Below are 23965 nucleotides of genomic sequence, written 5' to 3' on the forward strand. Positions count from 1 at the left end.
TAAACAGTACAGAAAATATATTAAACACTTATGTTTATACTATCTGGAATTGATCATTTTCATTATATAAGTTTTTTTTAATGAAAAATCAAGTGGCAAACATTATTCTGTACTTTTTCCTCTACCCACCCTCCGTCTGCAACCAAAATTAATCTTCCTTTCTTTCCTACCACCCACAATGTATTTTCTTGCCACTTACTTCCCTTAGAAAATCAAATCCAGTGAAAACTCTCTCCTCATTTTGCTCCTAGATTTTTGCCCATTGTCTTTTTCTTTTTTTTTTTTTGAGACAGAGTCTTGCTTTGTCGCCCGGGCGAGAGTGCAGTGGCGCCATCTCGGCTCATTGCAACCTCCGCCTCCCGGGTTCAAGCGATTCTCCTTGCCTCAGCCTCCCAAGTAGCTGGGATTACAGGCGCTCATCACGACACTCAGCTAATTTTTGTATTTTTAATAGAGACGGGGTTTCACCATGTTGGCCAGGCTGGTCTCGAACTCCTGACCTCAAGTGATCCGCCTGCCTCAGCCTCCCAAAGTGCTGGGATTACAGACATGAGCCACCACGCCCAGCCGATTTTTGCCCAATTATCTACCATGAATTTGTGCAATAGCCATTGGCACCAACATGAGACTTTTCCTCTGGAATTTTTAGCAGCTTAAGATAGACTCGGCCAACAATTTGGTGACCTTGGATACAGACCATGACTGCAGAGGAGAGATACGAGGTTCAGGACATATAGGGGATGGTTGAACTAGAAAGGGAATAATGCGAGGAGACAGTGAACCAGGAGCAGAGAAGCTGGGAGAGTAGAGACAAAGCGTCAGTAGATTGAAGCTGAGATTCAAGAGCTCGGTAAGATGGAAAAAAGAAAAAAAAAAAGGCATTTGTGGCCAGAGCACAGTGATTTTGGAAATTAAATTTATACATTCAGAGTTGTGGGGATTTTCTCCCCCGCCCGCCCCGGGGTTGGGGCATTTTCAAAATATCTAGGACAAGGCTGGGCACGGTGGCTCACGCCTGTAATCCTAGCACTTTGGGAGGCCGAGATGGGCAGATTGCCTGAGCTCAGGAGTTAGAGACCAGCCTGGGCAACACGGTGAAACCCCGTCTCTACTAAAATACAAAAAACTAGCCAGGTATGGCAGTGTGCACCGGCAGTTATAGCTACTTGGGAGGCTGGGGCAGGAGGGTTGCTTGAACTTGGGAGGTGGAGGTTGCAGTGAGCCGAGATTGTACTGCTGTACCCCAGCCTGGGCGACAGAGCGAGACTCTGTCTCCAAAAAAAAGAAAAAGAAAAAATGTCTAGGACAGAAGCTAGAGTACAAACGGCAGGCCTAGAAGAGAGCTTAGCTTTGAAGGAGTTGTTTCTTAGTGATGGGAGTGCTATGTGTTTGTCTCCTACTCAGACAAAACCCTTTTGACCCACTGCTCTCAAGGGGGTAGGTTTTAGAGATGACCCACAGCCTGTAGCTGGGCCTGAGTCTACTTCTAAAGTAGAAGATGAATCCATGCAGTTGCAGTGTGAAAGAGGCTTCTAGGCCTATGTAATATCCATTTAAGAATCCAGAGGATGCTGAGTTAGAGGTCTCCCTTGGACCTTGTGTCACCAGCTGCAGCGACAGCAGTGTCACCAACACCAGCTTTACCTGTTGTCTTCCATCTCACCCTTTCCCTTAGTTTAGCCCCTATTGGCGTCTCCAGTGGAGTAGTGAGAAGCAGCAGCATGTCTGAGGATTAGCTCACAGCCTTAGAAATTATTCTCTACTTCGAATTGTTTCACTCACCATTAATTCATGAAAAAGTCATTAACTGTTTTTTTAAGCTCTAGGGATTTATTATCCCAGCATGTAGAAAGAATGCAGAAGCATTCTCCATGTGTTAAGCAGTCTTTTTCCTACTCAGAGTTTCTTTGTAGAGTTCCATGCGGGAGTCTCTTTCCCTGTATGTTCAGTTGCCCTAAGAAGTTGTTCAGACCCTGCTCAGAGTCCTTCTTTCCCCATTAGCAGCAAAAAGGCAGTCCTTTCTTGCTGTTTTCAGAAGCTTATGGTAGCCACAGCCAAGGTCTGGGAAGCACCACCACACTGTGGGCCATCTCCATCTTCCCATGAAGATGGGCCAAGCCACCTCTGGTTCACTTCTCGAGTGTGTTTAGGTGAGTGTATGACTCGGGACAAAACTAAGAGGAAAGGAAGTCTTCGCCGTGCCCTCCGCTCAGCAGGAATACATCTTAGGCAGTAGATGTATTCACGTCAGGCTCTGGATGTGTATTGAAGAAAAACCTGTACTTGCTGACATTGCATCATCCCAGTAGAGCAGAAAAAGACCTGAGCCCCTCTGATTATGTCCAGTCGCCGGTGACTAATTTATGAGCTACATGTGCTCCCCCGGGGCCATTTTCTTGTTCTCGCCCTGGTGGCCTTTATGATTTGATTTCTGAACAGGCCATTCTTTCCAATCTGCTGTTCCTTCCAATAAGCAGAGAGCTTAAAGTTCAAATTGTTGATTTAATTCTTTTGAGTTCAAGAACTTCACTGGGGCATTGCTAAAGTCCACACTGCTGAATCATGTTTGTATCATCACTGATTCCATCCAGGAATGGGCCTGTCCACAGGGAAGGTAGACGTACTTCACTTCACTCTGTGGTGCCCCGTGAAGCCCCCTGAGCCACTCTACTCCTTCAGGACTTGGCTGTTAGCAGTGCAGGAGGCAAGGAAAGCCTGAGCAACAACCTCCTTTGTCTGTGTCCACACCAAGACGCTTGGCCTTGTCACGGGATTTGGGAAGTGATATAATCTTTCCTGGCATTTCCCAATCTTCAGGGGGAGTTCTTTTGCATTTATGACATATACCCTTTCTCCTCAAAGATATTTTTATTACCTTGTTTTTAATTTAACTGAACGAAAACTAAGATTGGAGACAATTTCTCAGGCTTCAGTTGGAACCACTTGCCAACAGTGTGGTGATGGAGAAATTAATGATGGGAGCCAGGGCACTGAATATGTAGATAAAGATAATTCTGTGTGAACTGAGCCAGGTCTGGATTTTCTTTATAAGGGCAACAGAAACAGTCTCATCATTCTACATTTTTATCTCTTCATAGAGAAATCCCATTGTTAATTGGCCTCCAACTTAGATAATGCCCTAGAATGACATCGATCCGAAAGGTTATCTGGTGAGGACAAGGGCTCCTGAGTATTTCAGGTCCCGAGCAGAATCCAGCTTGGAAAGCCAGTCCATCACCTGGGCCCCGTAGACTGCAAGCTCACCCAGGGCCAAGGCTGTAAGCACCATACTAAGTACTTGAAGCAGTCCTGAACAAAAGTGTTTTTATCTTTGATTTATAAATTAGGACACAGAGGCGTGGAATGGCTAACTGGCTTGCTTAGAGTCACAAGTCTGAAGTTAATCCAGGGATATCTGGTGCCACAAGCCAAGCTCTTTGCAGGATGTTCTTCTGCCTTCCCAAAGAGTACTGGTCCAGGATGAGGTTCATTTTCCTGACTTGGAATGCTTTGCATTGTCTCCCTCCGCTGAGCCCTCTTCATTGTGTCTTTATGTTTGAAAGAAACAGAAGAAGGACTCACTCTGGAGCTTAACTTGAGCCTGGAGCCAGTTTAGGTTCCTCTGGCCCCTTGCTGTCACCTCTTAGAGAAAAGGGGGCTGAGGTCAGAAGGGTGCCTTCTCCCAGACACCTGGATCCGGCAGGAAGCTGTCGTAAATCCCAGGCTTCCTGAGACAGAGTCATGAGGCACACCTATGAGTTTGCTCGTCTGTAGTCCTCATCTACAATCCTTTATGATGTGAAGCCCCACATCAGAGTTAAAGGAAACGATGTTGACAATTATAAAATACCAAATATAGCTGAGTATATTTAAAAATGAACAATGGTAAAAGCCTTGAAAATTTTTCCGTGGATGTGAATGGAGTCTTTGGCATTTGGAAATACAATAAAATGAATTAATTGCTGCTTATTAGGCAGCGAGTCAGGAGAAGCATGAATGTGCCTTCTGTCCTCTGCGTTAGCTGTTACCTGACTGAAGTAGTCTCCTTTTGTATTTACTCCTGCCTTTTCTAATGATAAGCAAATTAGAGATCATAGCTAGAAAAAAAATCAAGTGCCCTCCATCCTTTTTCCAAAACCATAATATAGTTCTGTGATGTTTATCTGCTCAAGGGGTATGGCTAATAATTGCAGAGGTCATGTGAAGCCACATAGTGCAAGATTAGAAAGAACATCTGCAAGATTACTTCTTAGGAAAGTATTTTGTGTTTTGTCTTTTTCTGAAAAAGTGATTTTGCAAGCAAATTGCTGTCTTTCCTCCCTTGCACTATATTGCTGGTTAAAGCATATTTGAAGAAAAACCATTTAATAACTATCAAGAGGTTTTGAATCCATGGTCGTTTTTTTACTTTACTATTTTTTCTGATGTATTTGATGGACTTCTATATGAATAAATTACATTGGAATCCTATCTTTAAATTCTGAAATCATGGCCCATGAATAAACTGTTTGGAATATATTGATTATGCTGTTCATTAAAATTCCATATATGGCAGCTATCATATATTGTATATGCAAGCATGTAACCTTTTTATGTTATCTTTAAAATTTGTTCATGGTAATACCTACAGAATATGAGATAATTGATTTTGCAGAATAATCAAAAGCTGAGAAGCAGAAGGAAGAGAAGGGAACAAGACTCCTCTGATATCCAGACTGATCCGTGAGATGTCCTTGAGTTTTAAGAATACACCACTCCAGCCATGTGCATTTGTGATATTGCTGTCCTCCTGTCATGTATATTACATGTAGATATTTTCCAAACATTGTGTCCATTTCAACCATAAAAAGGAGGCAGTCAACAGAACAGAGAGCTATAGCAGCAGTAGCCTTGCTCTCCTTCATGAAATATGAAAGCCTGTTTTTACTTAGAACAATAACAATTTGTAAGGCTTCAGGCTGAGGAGTTTATGCATGACACAGCCTGCTGGACCACGTAGCAGAGGCAGCGAGACCATTGAGTGTGGTGTGTTGGAAATTGGATAATGATAAAAGTAGGGTAGATGATGAGACAGGCATCCCGAGTCTCAGGTCAGTTGGACCGTTTGTTCTTAGAACCCATCCTCTTTCCCATCAAAAGTCCATAGACCACCCATGGTTCCTGCTCCATGAGTGTTTTCTGCATTGCAGGTCATGGGCTTGGGTTGGGGTTCAGTTGGAAAAGGGAGATTTCCCTTATCTTTCCCCACTCCCCAAAACATTTGGCTTTTTATGTCCTCATTCTTTGTAATCTTAGGGATAGAGGGACGGAAAATCAGCAATAAGGAGTCAGTGTGAACTTGTCCAAACATTTTTCTAGGATGCAATTTTCTTATTCTTGCTCATACGCACACGCACGCACACATACACACTCAGAATATTTCCTGTAACCTAAGACTTCACAGAGCATAATTCCGTATTAACCTAACAGTTTTTCAGGATCAAACAATGTGCTCACCTTTGTAAATCTCATCCACATCTCAGAAATGTTGGTGTGAAGACATCTTAAAATTAGCGTGGTGTACAAATGTAGCATATGTTTGAATTTACCTAGCTTCGCTTGTTTGGATAGATTAGCCTCCTCCCCTTTAGAGTGAGGATGAGTAGTGAGGATAGAGTCGAATGCTTTAAAGTCTGGGATATTAAACCAGAGTGACACAGAGGAGCAGTTCACTCAGTTCTGACACTTAGAATTATTTTTTCAAAGCCAGGCAGGTATCTCTGGGCTGCAAATGACAATTGAGAGGTCCTTCCATTGAAATCTCTTAGCTTGGCATTCTTTCAAATTCCCGTTTCAGGATAAGTGGGTCTGTAGGCAGACCCTTGGTTCTGATTTCAAGATATCCCTGGTGGTGCTTATTATTTCCAGGGTCACATTAGATTTTAAACAAAAACATTTTAATCCTTTTAATTTTCAATATATATTGTAGATAAAGGGGAGATGTTATAAAAATTAAATGAGTAGTCAGAGTAGCTCGACCACAAAAGGTAGGAAATCACTGGTATAGACATTTTAGTCCATTTGCAGAAAATTGCCTATTCTCAAATAGGTAGGTCAAGTGCAGAAAGAACCTCTACTTGAGATGAAATTTCCTTTCTACACTTAGCTTTCTATTAGGACAGCAGACCAGAGCTGCCCAAATTTTAACATCCTGCTGTCTTCTCACTAGTAGTTTCCTTGACTATATGCATTAAAAAGTATCTGTTTATAATGGAATTTACCCTCATAGCTACAAATACCTTTAAACCCAGAAGGACATTAGGCAGTAATGTGCAACTTTTAATTTTGTAAATAAAGAAACTTCGAAGTCGTTAAATGACTTGATCCACATAATGCAGCTCATTAATGTCAGGCAGGGACAGGTTTGAAGCCAGGTCTCCGGACACCCCAGTGGGTACACCTTTTATAGTCTTGGAGCAAGTTGGTGTCATAAAAGCAATTGATTTGCTCTCCCGCTTTTGAACTCCTGTTTTCATTTAGGTACCTGGTAGAATGCTGGGTAATGAGAGAGTCAAACCTTACTTTAACAGAAGTAAAAGATCATGTTCTGAAGCTGTGTGACATAAACAGCAAAGATAGGTGCTTTTCTCCTTTTCCACACTGACTGATTTCCGTTTCAAAAAAGAATATCAAACTTGTATGAAGATTTCAAATAATTTTTAATAAGCCTAGCAAATTTCAAGCAACTCAATAAAGCGGGATGTGGAGATGCAGGGAACTCATTTGGACCTGGACTTAGAATTCATGAGTCGCCCCACCCAAGTGTGCACAAACAGATTCTGTATTTGGGTAAGCAGAACTGCCTCTGTCTGCAGAATTTCAAAAACGTGGAACTCTTCGGGTCTGTGAGAGGATCCACGATGTTCTTCTGGAATGGAGCCAAGCCCTCAAGTTCTTTGTAGCTATTGCTCAGATGTGTCAGTCAGGCAGGCAAGACGTCTGTGCTGCCATTTTCCAATCCCCCTAGCCTGGGCCCCAGAGAAGTTGTAAGGCTTGTTCTGTGCTGAGGAAGGCACCTGTGGTCATACCTGAGCCATTACCTCAGTTTCAGAAATCTGCCTTGAGAGCATTTATAACCCCCTTGGTAGAGGTTGAGTGGCTTGGGGGCTGGAGTCCAAAGTGACTGGTCAAAGAGAAACCAATGGATTCGTATTGGTGTCAGGGTGATGTTGATGGGGAATGGAGCTGGTGTGACTAGGGCCATGGTTTCTGTTCATGGGCTACCCTCTGAGGGGATGGACAAGCGAGGAGCAGGTAAAGCCACAGAATAGCCAACATTAGATTGCCTGGCACTGAGGTCTGCATGTGTGGGCCCAGTTTGTCAGTTTATCATAAAATCCCATACACTTCAAGATTTGCCCTTTTTCTGGCATCCTCAGTATCTGACATGTTTCAAATCTTAAAAAAAAGGTTAGTTGAGGAAGCTAGCTTTAGGTTAGAACATTTGACAGATTAGCAAATGGAGCCCCACGTCGAAGAACTGCCATCTGATGAGAAGGAGATAACAGCAGCAAAAGGATCATTCTGAGTCACTCTGGCTGTTCTTTTGAGGTCCAGGAATCCTGCCAGCTTCTAGGGCCCTTGGAGTGTCACTCGGCCACGGGAGGTGTCATTACAGATGTTCATAATGACCTTGGGCATCCATGAAAAGCTGTTATTTGAGGCTCCTTAGTTTTTCAGTCACAGCCAGAGTAATATATAAGACATAAAAATTAATGTGGCTGGGCGTGGTGGCTTACGCCTGTAATCCCAGCACTTTGGGAGGCCAAGGCGGGTGGATCATCTGAGGTCGGGAGTTCGAGACCAGCCTGGCCAACATGGTGAAACCCCATCTCTACTAAAAAGACAAATACAAAAATTAGCCGGGCATGGTGGCATATGCCTGTAATCCTAGCTACTCAGGAGGCTGAGGTAGGAGAAGCACTTGAACCTGGGAAGCGGAGGTTGCAATGAGCTGAGATCATGCCACTGCACTCCAGCCCGGGCAACAAGAGTGAAACTCCGTCTCAAAAAAAAAAGAAATTAATGGAAGTGTTAGGCTCCGTTTTCTTTTTTCCCCCTCCCCTCCCTTTCCTTTTTTCCTCCCTTCCTCCTTCCCCTTTTCTCCCTCCCACCCTCCCTTTCTTCCTTCCTTTTCTCCTTTATTCTTTCTTTTTTTTTCTGATGGAGTCTTGCTCTACTGCCCAGGCTTGAGTGCAGTGGCCTGATGAACACAGCTCATTGCAGCCTTGACCTCCCAGGTTCAAACAGTCCTCCCACCTCAGGCTCTTGAGTAGCTGGAACCACAGAAGTGCACCACCACACCTGGCTAATTTTGTGTGTGTGTGTGTGTGTGGAGACAGGGTCTCTGTATGTAACCCAGGCTGGTCTTGAACTCCTGGGCCCAAGTAATCCTCCCACCTCAGCCTCACAAAGTGCTGGGATTATAGGTGTGAGCAGCCACACCTGGTCCTTCCCCTTTCCCTTTTTCTTTATTGGCTCTTTTTCAAAGGTTAATGTAAGCTTTTTGGAAATTCACATTGTCTTCCTGACAGTTATAGGGCAAAGTAGTATCTACACCCTGGGAACACCTAGCACATCTTTCTTAGAAGCCTCTAGCAGTTGTTCATGGGCTTTGATTTTTTAAAAACTCCTTTGGCCTTGCTTTTGATGCCTTGATGTGTTTTTTTCATCACCTTTGGTTATATCAGTAAGCATTGAAGCACCCTCTCTGCTGGTACTTGGTGTCTTAGCCTGAAGCTCGCTTTGACGTTCCCTGGAGGTGGAAAGCACTCTTTTTATTTTGATGTCGCCATTTTGTTTTTGCTTTGATGGTATTTGGGCCTGGAATATAGACCCTCTATTGGCACCGGGAGCCTTTATATGCCTACAAGGCTCAAAGCCCTGCCTGTGCCCACTGGCCCTGTCTCATACCAGGAGGCTATTTCTCTGTCTGTCCTGGGGAAGCCACAGAACCAGTGCAAAGGAGTTGGGGGGTAGTTTTTTATTATTGCTGTTTTTGGGTGCCCTTCTCAATCATTGCCTTTCTAGATAGCCGTCTGGATCACCTTTTCTTCCTAAAATGTGAAAAGGCCCACACCCCTATGCATTTTATTGTTCCCAAGTATTATATGTTTGTGTACATATATACATATGTATATATACACATATATATATATGTTTTTTTTTAACCAAAGAAGAAAAAAAATCCCTTTTTATGCAATCCTTTTAACAAATTGTTTATTATTGTATCCAGGTAACAAGCATGGTAAGTATTTTCACCAAACTGAGTATTCTGTATTTTAGCTGTGCTTGGCAGACTTTTTTGGCTAGCTTTGTGTTATTAGCCTTGGCTTTCCTAGAAAAGACCCGTTCAGGAAAAGGAGAAGCCACGTACCTGTAGCATCCCCTAGGCTCCTGGCTTCAGTACGAGCCCACGTAGCCTTAGCCCCACGGCGGGGATACCTGAGAAAGCATGCACCCCGCCAGCATGCTGCTTGGCCCTGTTACCCCCAACCCCCGCTGCTTCTGAGCCTCTCCAGCCAGGTGTCTGCAGGGCTTCCAGGCCTTTCATGACCCCAGCAGCTCCTGGGACTATGGCCCTGTGACAGTCAGGACACACAGATAGGGCTCCTCTAGCTCTGTGGACGGTCCTACCCCAGTCCACAGCTGCGTCTCTTCTCTCTTCCCTCCTCCCATCCGTTTGCTTAAAAGCAGGGCCTTTATTTTTTTTTTCTTCCTTAAATGTTTTAAGTAATTGGAGAAATCTTCTGGAAGCTGACAAGCTAAATAAATAACGTTGTCCACTCTTCTGAGAGGCTTCACATTCTGTTGGAAAATGGATTTAATCCCTAAAAAAAGCCTTGCCCCATTGGGTCTTCCCAGTAAATGTTGAGAGGTACGGTAGGTTGAGTGTGATTTAGCCTTCTGGCTGTGTTATTTATCCATGCATGTTTGCTTTTTTTGGCCTATTTTGTGGCTCTGTATTTTAGTCCATGTGCTCGTGGCTGTGCCTGTGTAACCTGCCTGGTAGCCATGCGTTATGTATTAAGTTGGTGTGTCACTGTCACCTTTAAGGATCAGACTGCAAAGGATAAGGCCCTGCAGCACATGGCGGCCATGTCCTCAGCCCAGATCGTCTCGGCCACTGCCATTCATAACAAGCTGGGGCTGCCTGGGATTCCACGCCCGACCTTCCCAGGGGCGCCGGGGGTAAGTCATGAGCTCAGTCCAGTAATGACAGCTGCTGGGGTTGGGGTTGGCATGTGCCAGTGTTAAGCCTCCCACCTCCATTTCTTGTCATGTGGGTCAGGTATGTGAGAGGGCAAAGGCTACCTTGTCAACTGATAACTGAGTCTAAAGTGGTGAAAGTAAGGAGGGAAGGGAGGCAGAGAGCTAGAGAGAAAAGGAGGGGGAGGAGAAGGAGGAGGAGAGGAAGAAAAGAAAAAAGGAAAAGGAAGAGGGAGAAAATCAGAAGAGGAAGGAATTCTGAGTCCCTGAAGACATGGAATTAAATATGCCTTTCTGGGTTGGGCTCAGGCGTCTTCTCTATCTTTTTCCTGGCCCTTGGTCTCTGTCCCTCTGTCTTCAGGGGCAACTAGCCCCTAAAGGGACAAGGTATTCTACTAACATTTACAGTTTCAGTAGCAAAACAAGAGTTTGGATAGCTGGGATCATAGTGGAATGGATAGTGATGTCAAGAATCAGCCCCAGGGTTGCTTGACTCCTGAAGCTGCTCTTTCCCTCCTCTATGTCTTGCTCCCTTTCCAGCCCACAGCAATCGCAGCAGGGAAGCTGGCTGCAGAGAAGCTGCCTGCATTGCCGCTTGGAGCTCCTGGCCTTGTTCAAGCTTTGTCCTCTGCCTTGCTGGGTCTTCACTGCTGTTGAGGCAGAATATTATGCAGGGAATGTTTCAGAATGAAGGGAGGGTACATGGATAAATCAGTCAGTTAAAATATTGGTGAGCCCCCTGCAGCACGCCCCGATCTTTGCTTAGGTGTAAGGAAAACAGGAGCTGCTGCCTGCGTCTGCCCTTGGGGGCATTTTCAGGAAGGAGGCGCTAAGGGGAGCTCTGGGTTGCCAGTCCAAGGATATAGGTTGTGGTCTCGTGCAAGTGGTGACCGCATTTGCACTCTGGGAAAGCGATTCTGTTGGGTGATCGAACCTGCTGTCTTTTAGCAGGGGTTGCGATGCGTAGGCATCCTAAACTGTGCTTTGAAGTAAACTGGTAATTCTGAGGCCTTTGCATTTTGCCTTCCAGTTCTGGCCGGGAATGATTCAAACAGGGCAGCCAGGATCCTCACAAGAGTAAGTCTGAGGAGGGGTGGGCACTGACAACTACGGGCTGGTCCCAGCCCACCTGGGGAGAGCTCTTCCTGGACCATACTGTCTCAGGGCCTGGAGGAGAAAGGAGCATTACACTGAGGCCCCAGAAGGCATCCCCTTTTTATTGTCTACTGAGGCCCCTTGCAGGAAAGAGACTGGCTTTTCGGATCTGGGAGAGGTGGAAGCACCTCATTCCCACCTTAAGTATTAGCAGTCATCCAGCTGGAAGCAAGAAGTGGACCCCTCTTCCTTCATGGTATTGAAGGCTGAGCTGTGGTCTTCCTTGCCTGAGAAAGGGCGGCACAGGTGATCCTCTAGCCCGTTTCATTCTAGCCAGCCCTGTAGTAGGGTGGCTAGTAGACAAATCCTACTGATGCCTTGGGGGCAAGAGAAGAAAGATCAGTAAACTGGAAAATAAGGGCTATTTCGGGATAAAAGAAAGGAAATCTTGCCTATATGCTGTAAAAAAAAAACTTGCATTGTTTGGCCTAGAGAAGGAGAGCCTGAAGCATGTCCCACACTTTGCCTAGAAGTGGTGACTGCTTGACCTCAGAGGTTCAAAGGCAGATGTCACAGCACAAGGAATTCAGGCTGTCTTTCCAGCACATCCCATTGAACTGGAATGAGGCTTGGTGGTTTGATCCCTACCTGGCTGCTGGTCCCTCTCAGTTTATGGAACAACTGCCTCTGCCTGGGGTGTGCTACCACCTGCAGGCAGGGACCACAGCGGTGAAGGACCTCCCACTGGGAGGTCATGGTGGGGCCTGGGTAATAGCCCCTGCTGCAGATGCGATCTCTAACTCTGTCTGCCATCTCTCTGTTCCCAGCGTCAAGCCTTTTGTGCAGCAGGCCTACCCCATCCAGCCAGCGGTCACAGCCCCCATTCCAGGTGAGTGTCCCTGAAACTCCTTTTTGGGAGCACAGCCCCACACAGCTGACAGCTGGGTCTGGCACTTTGTTCCCAGAGTCAAGAGATGCTCAACTTTGCCACAGCCGCACATTGCCCCTGACTTGCAGGATCCTTGGGTAGCCTGTAGCTCAGGAGGGCCACAGGGGTGACCCCTGCCAGGTCCCGATTCCCATCAGTCATCTCCCAAGAGCTTTTCAGATGGTTTGTTTAAGAAACAGGAAGCCTCCTCACTTTCACTGAAGACGCTGGATTATCCTCAGAAGGCGAAGTTGCTGCAGCATCTTCCTCAATATAAACTGGCCAAATTAGGCAGTCTAAGTCTCGAGGCCAGATAGGGTTTCATTCACCCTTTCTTAGATAAGTAGATTTCGGTCCTGCTACCTTTCTTTAAAGGAGAGAGTACATGGAAGCTCAAAGTGGAAAACATGAATCTGTCCAGCCTACCTGTCTCCTTCCCCACAAGGCGCACCCCCCATCCCCACCTGTGTGTGTAGAATTACTCCTTTGCACTACTTGAGGTGTACAGTATAAAAGTCACTGCTCTCCCTTATGGATTCCCCAAACTGAAAATGCTTTCACGTATTGCCCTGTGCCCGAGTGCTACGGAGCATTCAGAGAGAATATTCTATAGTGCTAGTGACCACATTCTTAAGGAAGACGGGCAAACACAAGAAGTGCATGGCATGTTCGGGTCTCACAGGAAGTCTTTGGAAGCATTCACTTCTCACTGTCCCGTCATTCTTGGCTTGGTCCCCAAGTAGACCCCTTGGTGCAGGATTAGATGTCCTCATACTGCAGCCCTTAACCTTAGCTGAAGTTGGCTTAATGAGGAACACATGCTTTGTGCTTATTTGACTGTTTACCATCACTGGGGCCCTCTGCCAGCATCTGTCGTCTGAGTTATCCTGGCCAGAGCCGGTGGAGAGGGGGCTGTTGGCATTTTCTTCTGGGTCATCTGTAGAGCCCTGTTCCAGTATTTGCCTGAGGCCCAAGGGGAGGTGAGTGACCAGCATCAAAGGTGTCGATTGCTCTTTCAGGGTTTGAGCCTGCATCGGCCCCAGCTCCCTCAGTCCCTGCCTGGCAAGGTCGCTCCATTGGCACAACCAAGCTTCGCCTGGTGGAATTTTCAGCTTTTCTCGAGCAGCAGCGAGACCCAGACTCGGTGAGTGTGCCCAGAGAGGTGTGTCTTGAATCCAGGATTTCTTTCCCTTTACTGTTTACCTCCTTGCTTCTCTTTCTTTCCTCCTTTACCCCGCCCCATGCCTGACAAATATCCTGTGTGAAAACGGGCCTAGGAAAGAATAGCCTTTTGATTAAGTAAAAAGGGATTCCTATTGGCAGATTTGTAGAAAACAGCAGAGCAGGAGGTGTATTACTGTCCTGGACCCCAAGGTGCTGTGGGGAATACTTGAGTCAGAGAGAGGGACATTTACAAGCTCTTATGTTTTGTAAAATTTAACAAGAAGTAACATTTATTGAGCCTTGCCATATGCCTGGTCCCATGCAGAGTTATTTAGATATATGATCACAATTCATCCTCATAAAAACCCTAGGAAGCTAGGTACTAACTGACAAATGAGGAAACAGAGAGCGTAAGTAACTTCCCCAGAGTCACACAGTTAATCTCTGATGGATTAGAGATTCAAGCTCGGGTCCTGAAAACTCTAAAGCCTAATCATTTAGCTGTTATTCCATACTCTCTTTCCAGCTCTGTTTTCTCAAGATAGCAAGTTGTTCTCTTCTTAAGAACAACTTCTTAAGAAGAAGTGGTCAGGCATGGTGGCTCACGCCTGTAATCCCAGCACTTTGGGAGGCCGAGGTGGGCGGATCACGAGGTCAGGAGATCAAGACCATCTTGGCCAACATGGTGAAACCCCGTCTCTACTAAAAATACATGGCCATGCACATGTAGTCCCAGCTACTCAGGAGGCTGAGGCAGGATAATTGGTTGAACCCAGGAGGCGGAGGTTGCGGTGAGCCAAGATCGCGCCACTGCACTCCAGCCTGGCGACAGAGCGAGACTCCACCTCAAAAAAAAAAAAAAGAAGAAGTAACAAAATGGCACTTTAGCAGTTTGCCATAGAGTGCAGTGCATTATAATATCATAAATACCAGTAACATTGGCATCTGGACTCTATTTGTCACTTTCTTCTTTCCTACCTCCCGCACCCCCATCTTGTACCCATCGTCCCATTGTTTCTCAGCCAGGCATTTCCCATACATATGTGATCCTCCCTTCTTTCCCACCCAACAAGCCCCGTACCCTTTCTTCACACCCACTCCTTGGCTGTGAGTATGAGCGTTGCATATGTGTGTGGGTGAGCCCAAGGCAAAAACTGAAGGAATCCTTAGTTTGTCTCTGAGATCCTCACCAACTCTCACCACATTCTCTAACTCACCCCATCCTTCCCATCTCCTAAGTCCCATGCTGTCTGTGTGTTGCCTGCCTTAATGTCATTTCTATTATCGGGAGACAGTGTCAGGAATGAGCTAAGAGCCTGTGGTAGATAACCAAGATGCTGAACAATTGGAGGTGACCTCTCACGGGAGTGTTTGCACTTCAGCTTGAGGGAAGGCCTCCCGTGGGGCAGAGGGGCTTGACCAGCCATCACCAGAGTGGAGAACCCACATGTGGCCCACTGATGTCTTTGTCCACAAATCATGAACTTTGGGAGCTGGTGGAAAAATAGAGCTGCTTCCAAATTAGGGGGAAAAATGAGGGAAGGAATGTAAATTGGGCCCATCAGGACAGGTACAAGAAAATGGGGCTATTCAGACCAGGAAAGAGAAGAAAAGGCCAACTGGATGACTCCTTCCAAGCAGCTGAGTGGCTAACAGGAAGAGTGATGGTGAAGGTTAAATCCGTCTAGGTGGAAGGCATTAAGACAAGCTGAAAGATGCCCTGCGTGACTCTGTCCTGCTGGTTCTTTCTGGGAAGCATACATAGTTCTTTGGTTGAAGGCTGGGCTTTGGCCCAGATGCTGCTTCTGCCTCTTGTAACTGGTGTTTCCATGACACTTTGTTGTTTACAGAGTACTTTGTGGTTGAGTATTTCATTCTGTTCTTACAGTGCCCCATCAGATAGGTTCTGTTTTCCCCATGATAGGTTCTGTTTTCCCCATTTTACAGATAAAGAAACTGAGGCCCAGACATACTAAATGACTTAAGATTAAACAGAAGGAACCAGGAGCCCCAAATCTTGTATTTCATTGTATCCTTTTCACTATCGTAAAAGATCACCTCCCAGTTCTGAGGGTCTCTTGAATTGTCTTTTTTTTTTTTTTTTTTTTGAGACAGAGTCTCGCTCTGTTGCCCAGGCTGGAGTGCAGTGGTGTGATCTCCACTCACTGCAAGCTCTGCCTCCCGGGTTCACGCCATTCTCCTGCCTCAGCCTCCCGAGTAGCTGGGACTACAGGCGCCCGCCACTACGCCTGGCTAATTTTTTTTGTATTTTTAGTAGAGACGGGGTTTTACCGTGTTAGCCAGGGTGGTCTTGATCTCCTGACCTTGTGATCTGCCCGCCTAGGCCTCCCGAAGTGCTGGGATTGCAGGCGTGAGGCACCGCACCCGGGCTTGAATTGTCTTTTCAGTCTGAATATCTCCTGTGTAAGCAAATTTCTCTTTGCATATGACTGTTTTTTTAGGAAACAACTCCAAGACACTGGGAGGCAAAAGTCCCCACATGATTTTTGCTTCCCTGGTTAAAATACTATGGAATCATTTATAAAAATTCTCTTTTTAAAAGAAATTAAAATAATGTGGTAGCTCCCTCATTGTTAACTGTGCTCTCCAGTTATGGACCTCTTAGGGCCCAGAAGGCTCGATTGCCTCTTTTTGTTGTTAGTATTTGTTGGGCTAAACATTTTGAATCATTCAGACCATTCTGCAAACATTCGTGTGCACCTGCATGTGCAAGAAGCTGTACAGGAGAGGGGCTCATCGCTACCCAGACGGCCACAGCCTCCGCCCCTGGGGAGTATAATGCCTAGCAGGGGAGACAGACACGAAACAGATGATTATCTGAGAGATCATTGCAAAGTGCTGTGACTTCTAGGAAGGAAGAATACTGAACGCTGTGAGTAACAGGAAACAGGGCAAGCTTCCTTGAGGAAGTAGCCCTTAAGCTGAAAGATGGAGGATTGGACAGGGAGAGAATAAGGGAGCAGAATATTCCAGAGGTGATGAAGCTGAAGTGTATGTGGCAGTATATTAAATCAGTGACTATCTTAGGAAAGTCAAGGCCCACTAAGTTGCTAGAGTAGAGGCCAGAGATAAGTGTTTCAGGTACGTTCAGGATACATATGATAATCTGAATGGGTAAACTGGATCTGGCCTGCTGTTGTTGAATAAAAAAGCTTGACTTACATAGACTCCAACACATGACTTAAAAGGCCCTGGAATGAAAGGAAGGCCTGGTGTAACATCCTTGGGACCTTTGAGAAAGATAGTTATATTTTAGGGGATATGAATTGGGGATTGGGAGAAATTAGAATTTATTTAACAAGTATTTTTTGAGCACCTACTACACGCCAGCCACTGTTCCAGGTGTTAGAAATTCAGCAGTGAACAAAACAAAGTTCTTTTTCTCATGGAGCCCACACTTGGGTGGAGAACACAAGAACTACCCAAGCACATAAATACCCAGTATGTCAGGGGATGCTAACTGCTTATGTGAAATAATGGTCCTTTGTCACAACTGATTTTTTTTTTTTTGAGATGGGGTCTTACTGTGTTGCCCAGGCTGGCCTCAAACTCCTGGGTTGAAGTGATCCTCATGCCTCAGGCTCCTGAGTAGCTGGGGCTACAGTTATGCACTGCCATGCCCCAACCTTCTTCACAATTGAAAGTTACTTGCTTTTTGGATTTAAAGTATATAATTTCAGAAAATAATAATACCCCCTAATAGATATGTTGATGTTTCTGGCTTGTATTATGATACTAAGTGATGTGCATTAGACATGACCAACCAGAGCTCTGTCACTGCTGTGAAATTATTTTGCCTAACCTCAGTCACAATTGTTGGTGTCGCTTCTGATATTCCTATGTTACAAACACTCATTCTTCAGTTGAACACAAATGATTTAATATATGCAAATAAATGTGGAAGTTTTTTTTGTTTGTTTGTTTTTTTGAGACACAGAGTCTCGCTCTGTCACTCAGGCTGGAGTGCGGTGGCACGATCTTGGCTCACTGCAAGCTCCGCCTCCCAGGTTCACGCCATTCTCCTGCCTCAGCCTCCCAAGTAGCTGGGACTACAGGTGTCCACCACCACGCCCGGCTAATTTTTTGTATTTTTAGTGAGACAGGGTTTCACCGTGTTAGCCAAGATGGTCTCGATCTCCTGACCTCGTGATCTGCCCGCCTCGGCCTCCCAAAGTGCTGGGATTACAGGCGTGAACCACCGCGCCTGGCCGCAGATTGTTAATAGGATCTATATCTGATTTTAGTGGACATGTGAGGGCCCGAAGGTTGGTTCTTGTGCTAGAGGGAAAAAGTGGTGGCTGACCAGTTGAAGTGATGGAGAAGTAATAAAATTATTTAAAGCATTTGACAGTATCTTAAGTACCAGCTTCTCAAGTTATATACTGTGTGCTTTATTGGACAAACACAACGTGCTATTACAATCAAGGTATAATGGTACTTCAGGGCTAAGGTTACACTGAAAAATTTGTATCATGTAGATAGTTTCTTTGGCTCTTAGAGTTTTTGTGACTTCTCAGACTTTAATTTTGCTATATTTTTGTTCCAACAACAGAAACATTAAGGCCATCTAAAATAAACTCAGCTGATACATTTTAACAAATTTGGGCATACAGTACCTAAAATATAACATCCAGCATTAACCACATTAATTTGATAAGCGAACAAAGTGACCAATAATTAAAGGGCCCTAAGTAAGTTAAACTTTGCATTTGGATTCTCTAGATGTTTGTTACAGACAGACATGTACATATGTTTCCCCCTACTTCTTTGTAACGGCTTAGGCTCATTAGACCCAAGGGGTTATAAAATATTTTTAGTGGAGAAGAGAACTTATAGGTAGTGCTGGCAAAAAAAGAAATTATGTAGCCAGGTTCCATGCTATTTGTCATTAGTGACTTCTTTCATCTTTATTGAGCTCTGTGAGGTAGGTTATTCTATTCCCTTCTACAGAAGAGGCTTGGAGAGATGCTGCCTTACAGTAGCCAGCTTTGCACCCCAGCCTGCCTGTAGCATCTCTTAAGACAAGATAAGACATGATTGCTGGCTGGGTGTGATGGCTCACGCCTGTAATCCCAGCACTTTGGGAGGCCAAGGCGGGTGGGTCACTTGAGGCCAGAAGTTTAAGACCAGCCTGGCCAACATGGTGAAACCCTATCTCTACTAAAAATACAAAAATTAGCTGGGCTTGGTGGAGGGTACCTATAATCCCAGCTACTCGGGAGACTGAGGCAGGAGAATCGCTTGAACCCAAAAGGCGGAGGTTGCGGTGAGCTGAGATCACGCCACTGCACTCCAGCCTGGGTGACAAGAGTGAAACTCCATCTGAAAAAAAGACATGGTTGCATACTTTGGTACCAACAAAGCCAAGAGAAGAACCTTAGTTTATCTCCTCCTTAGTCTGAAGTGGCCTTAGAACCAGCATTTTCTGAAATTTACTCGTTGGCTCACCACATATGTCACCCTTGCCAACATTGAAGACTTCCTCACAACCCCCACCACTCCTAGCAATAGTGATGGCCAACATTTACTAAATATTTTCTGTATGCCAACACTATGCATTATGTTATGTAATCCTTATGAAGTAGCTTGCCCAGTGTTAGACAGCCAACTGACATGGGAAGTAGGATTCAGATCCAGGTCTGTTGACTCCACATCCTGAGATAGTGACCAAAAGGCTATACGGTCCATTTGTAGCTGATGAGTAGTCTGTTTTTGTAGCCCAGGGCCATAAGGAGCTAATGGGAGAATAATTAGGGGGATGATCGCCCCCTGCTGGCTCCGTGTCATGTGTAAACCAGACGGCAGCTTCCCCAAGTTGGTGGTGGTTTATGTTGGAGGAGAACCAGCGAGTCAGTCCCTCTGTTACCTTTGGCTCTACTGGAAGCTAAGAGAAAAACAGCAGAGGGTGAAAAAAGGAAGGAAGAGTGTAAAAAACAAAGACTATTTTAGTTGGAAATATACTTTCTACATGATTTCAGTGTTGCATATCAAAGGATCTCAAGTGTTAAGTGTGATATCCTCCACCCAGGGTGGGCTATTTAAAAGGGGCCTCCCTGAAATCAGGGTCCAGTTTCTGGAGGCCAAGTTAGGCAGATGAAAACCCGGCCTGGCTGAGCTGTCAGCTGAATCCTGAAAGTACACAGGGAGTGGTTTTCCTGATAAAGCCTGGAGTGATGCCTCCACCTCAATTCTGGGGCACGGCGGGTTCCTCCAGCCCCCCACAGGGCAGCAGCTGGCAAACCCCTGCCTGCTCAGACTGCCCGGTCACCAGGCTGTGTGTCTCATGCCTGTTGTGGTCTGGATGCCATAGTGAGCAGGAGCCAGGAAGAAAGCACAGAAAGGATTTACTCAGGCGGGAGTTACACAACCAGAGGAGGGAAGAGTTGGGGGTGGAGAAAGAGGCAAAGAGATTGTTCTCTTTAGATTTTGAGGAAGCACTCACTGCCTTGCAGAAGAGAAGTTCCATGATACAGCAGAGGAACAAACCCGATCAGGGAAGGCACACGTTTGCTCAACATATGAAACTCATTTATTTTTATTTTTATTTTTTTAATTGAGGCAGGGTCTCACTGCATTGCCCAGGCTGGAATGTAGTGGCACAATCACAGCTGACTGCAGCCTCGACCTCCCAGGCTCAAGGGATTGTCCCATCTCAGCCTCCCAAGTTGCTGGGACTACAGGCATGCACCACCACACCCAGCTGATTTCTGTATTTTTAGTAGAGATGGGGTTTTACTATGTTGCCCAAGCTGGTCTTGAACTCCTGGGCTCAAGCGATCCACCCACCTCGGCCTCCCAAAGTGCTGGGATTACAGGTGTGAGCCACCGTGCCCAGCCAAGCAACTTATTTATATATTATGTCAATAATGGTCATCACCAGCACTTATGAGCTCTGTATTAGTATGCTGAGCATCATGTCCAGTCTGTACATAAAGGAACCGTGGCTCAGAAACATTAAATAGAGTTATCAAGCTCTACCTCCAAGAACGGTGACTGTGCCAAAGTTTACCACCACTCTGTATTCTTAACCATGTCACTGTACTTTTGAAGAAATAAAGACAAAGTTCAAAAGTTAAAAACAGCTGCCCGCAAAGTAGGAGCTCCCCAAGCAAGGCCAGACCTCTGAGGGCCTTCCACATTGGGTAGATGGTTACTCTGGGTTTCCTCTGAGTTCCTATTCCAACCCATGGAAAATTGTCTTCCACAAAATCAGTCTCTGGTGCCAAAAAGGGGACCGCTGCTTTAGAGCCTGTCTTTCATCATGCTCTAGTGGCAGCAAAGAGGTGACTGATATTAGAATTCTTAGCAGCTGTTTGAGATTTGGGGCAGATTACCTCAGCTCAGCCTCAGTTTCCAGTCTGTCTTAAGTGGACATAACAGGATCGCTGCCATGCTCACTGTGATGATTACATTTAGTAATATCCCTGAACATACTGAGCACTCCACAAATGCTTCTGAACCTGAATGTCTTACAGTAATGTGAAAGGAAATTGAGCCAGAGCTCTGGACAGGGATCAAGCTTGCGAGAATGTGCTCACTAAGTGCTTTGGACTCTACTGAAATTCTAACAGGAGTCAGAATATTTTTCAATTACTTTTGAGATGGAGTTTTGCTTTGTCGCCCAGGCTGGAGTACAGTGGCACAACCTTGGCTCACTGCAACCTCCACCTCCTGGGTTCAAGCAATTCCCCTGCCTCAGCCTCCCACATAGCTGGGATTACAGGCATGTACCATCATGCCTGGCTAATTTTTGTATTTTTAGTAGAGACAAGGTTTTGTCATGTTGGCCAGGCTGGTCTCAAACTCCTGACCTCAAATGATTTGCCTGCCTCAGCCTCCCAAAGTGCTGGGATTACAGATGTGAACCACCATGCACGGCCTCAATTAATTTTTAAAATCAATGAAACTTTTCATAAAGGTAGTAAATTAATGTGGTCAAAAAATCTCCAAGCATAAGAGAATGGAAGGGAGATGTCCCTTCCTTCTCATTCCTATCCTACCCTTAAGTAGGTAGCCACTGTTACTATTCTGAGGCTTTGTAGTGATTTTAGTGCATATACAATCTAATATGAATATGTATTCTCCCACCCCACCCTGCTTTTTAAAGAGAGGATGTGATCTAATTTGTGCTTCAGGAAAACGATGGCTGCATCAGGTGAGAGCAGGGGCTGGAGGAAACTATACTGTTGGCCAGCTGGTGGCTGATGAGGACCAAACCAGGGCAGGGGCCGTGGCTGAGGAAATGGCAGAGGGGAGAGATGTTATGGAGATAAAATTTAAAAGCCTTGTGGATTAATGAGCTGTGAGAAGAGGAGGATAAATGGTAATGACTGGGTGTTGGAGAACAAGGATGCTGATAAGATTTGAAGAGTCCTGGAACAGAGGAGGAAGCAGGATTGCTAAGAACTGACTTGATGATAATGCTTTTGCCTTTCATTCTCAAAATAAGCTTGTTGAAATACATATTAGAGACAGGAAAGCTCAGAGAGTTTAAGTAACTTCATCTGGGACCTGGCTAATAGACGGCAGGGTTGACTATTTGAACTTTGTCTGAATTTCACAGTGTATGAGAAAATGACACTTACCCCATTATCTGGGAAAATGGGAAGGGCAGGGATTGTTCTCCATTCACAGATGGACATTTGATTGGGGCTCCAGAACAGGAGAGAGTTCCTGAAGGGTCACCTGGGCTTGGTGATGGCAGCCCCTCAGCCAGAAGGAAGGGAGTTTTGCTGCCTGGTGTTCTGGCCCTTATCTTTATTCCAAGGGGCTGGGCCTCCTGGACGTGGATGTGGGAGTTAGCAGTCTTCATAGTCAGAGGGAGCCCAAGGTCTCCCCTCTGGGGGACTGGCAGGCCTGTGGTTGAGCCCGCATGGAAGGTCTGTAAATATATCCTGCAGATAACATGATTCTTTCTCATAAAGGCAGTTGGTCAAACGTGGGCCCAAGGATGATTTAATTTCACCTTTTTATACTTCTTTCAATGGCCTAAATTTACAGATCAACTAAAATTCCGTTGTCAGAACACAGATCCTGTCTTGGTTTGGGAAATGAGACCAGGACAGCTCTAAGGAAATATGACATTAATGAGGCCTGTGGAAGAAAGAAGAGGGGGATGGCTGTGCATGGGGGATTAGGTTGGAGACACAAGATAAAAAGCAAGGTTTCGGCCGGGCGCAGTGGTTCATGCCTGTAAACCCAGCACTTTGGGAGGCCCAGCAAGGCGTGTGGGTCACCTGAGGTCAGGCATTCAAGACCAGCCTGGCCAACATGGTGAATCCCCCGCTTCTACAAAAATACAAAAATTAGCTGGGCATGATGGTGGGTGCCTGTAATCCCAGCTACTCGGGAGGCTGAGGCAGGAGATTTGCTTGAACCTGGGAAGCAGAGGTTGCAGTGAGCTGAGATCGCGCCATTACACTCCAGCCTGGGCAACAGAGGAGACTCTGTCTCAAAAAAATAAATAAACAAAAATAAAAAAGAGGCAGCAGTAGTAAGGTTTTAATTCCTGATTGCCAGGAGGGTTCTTGCCTTTATCCTGGGCAGGACAGAGAAGGGCACCGGTGTCTCTGGAGAAGCTTCCTAGTTTTATAGTGGCTGCTGAGGCAGTTGCTCCATCTTGGGGTGGAGAATGGCTGTTTGAACAAATCTGGTTCCTGGTCCTTCAGAAAAGAGGCTCCTTCTCTCCTGTAATTCAGGGCTTGGAAGTGATCTCATGCCAGTAAGCCAGGTCACCAGCATCTGTGCAACTCTGTGTGGCCTGGGCGGAATTTTCACATTGACTGTTTCATTTGACCTTGTAGACAGGCTAGGGTTCATCACTGCTCAGATGAGGAAGCCAAGGCCCAGAAAGGTTAAGCAACTTGCCTCAAGCCACTCAGCTCAAAAATAGCAGAGCCTAGATATTCTAACCCAGGTGTCATTAATGTTCCCATCTCATGCTTCGGAATAAGTGGTCGGAAAGTACATTTGGCCTTCCAGGTTTGGGGAGGAAGGCTGCAGCTGATCTAACGGTTGGCTATGCTTAGTCCTTGAATGTCTCTCAGGTTTTTCTCATGTTTTTCCAAGCCTGGTCTTCCAGTAGGACGTAGGAGATGGAGTGTCTCCCGGGGAAGGAGATGATGGCTCAGTGTGGAGCACCCCCATGCCCCTTACAATCCTGAGCCCTTGCCGAGCCACCTGCGAGCCCCTCCAGGCCCAGGGCACACTCTCTTGTGGCAGCAGACATTGTACTGTGTTTCTAAGATGCTCTGGCCACTTCCCCTGTTTCTTCATTACCCTTTGGGAAGGAGGCCACTGAAAGCGTCTGGAAATCCGGGTTCTATAGACATTTCACAGAGGCCCCAGTCAGGCCCCCTCTGCTTTCTTTGGCAGGTCCGCAACCCACGCACCTTCCTGGTTGCTCACTCAGTCGGTGGGCCTTTCAGCTGCACTTCTGTGGGGAAGACACACTCCTGTCTGAGGAAGCAGCAGCCCCTCTGTGGAGATGGTGCTGGGAGTGGGAGGTGG

General features: G+C 45.9%; 1 protein-coding gene across 4 annotated transcripts in view; it reads left to right on the forward strand.

Moving 5' to 3' along the window:
- TEAD1 (TEA domain transcription factor 1) overlaps nucleotides 1–23965 on the forward strand; it is a 269886-nt gene that overhangs the window by 195198 nt on the left and 50723 nt on the right. For all 4 annotated transcript variants that reach the window (XM_055094135.2, XM_034932165.3, XM_034932160.3 and 1 more), the window contains 4 exons: nucleotides 10096–10230; nucleotides 11279–11325; nucleotides 12171–12232; nucleotides 13291–13415. In XM_055094135.2, coding sequence (XP_054950110.1) covers nucleotides 10096–10230; nucleotides 11279–11325; nucleotides 12171–12232; nucleotides 13291–13415 — 369 coding nt within the window. The remainder of the gene's footprint in view (nucleotides 1–10095; nucleotides 10231–11278; nucleotides 11326–12170; nucleotides 12233–13290; nucleotides 13416–23965) is intronic.

This window comes from Pan paniscus, chromosome 9, assembly GCF_029289425.2.
Source record: "Pan paniscus chromosome 9, NHGRI_mPanPan1-v2.0_pri, whole genome shotgun sequence".
Classification (NCBI taxonomy): Eukaryota; Metazoa; Chordata; class Mammalia; order Primates; family Hominidae; genus Pan; species Pan paniscus.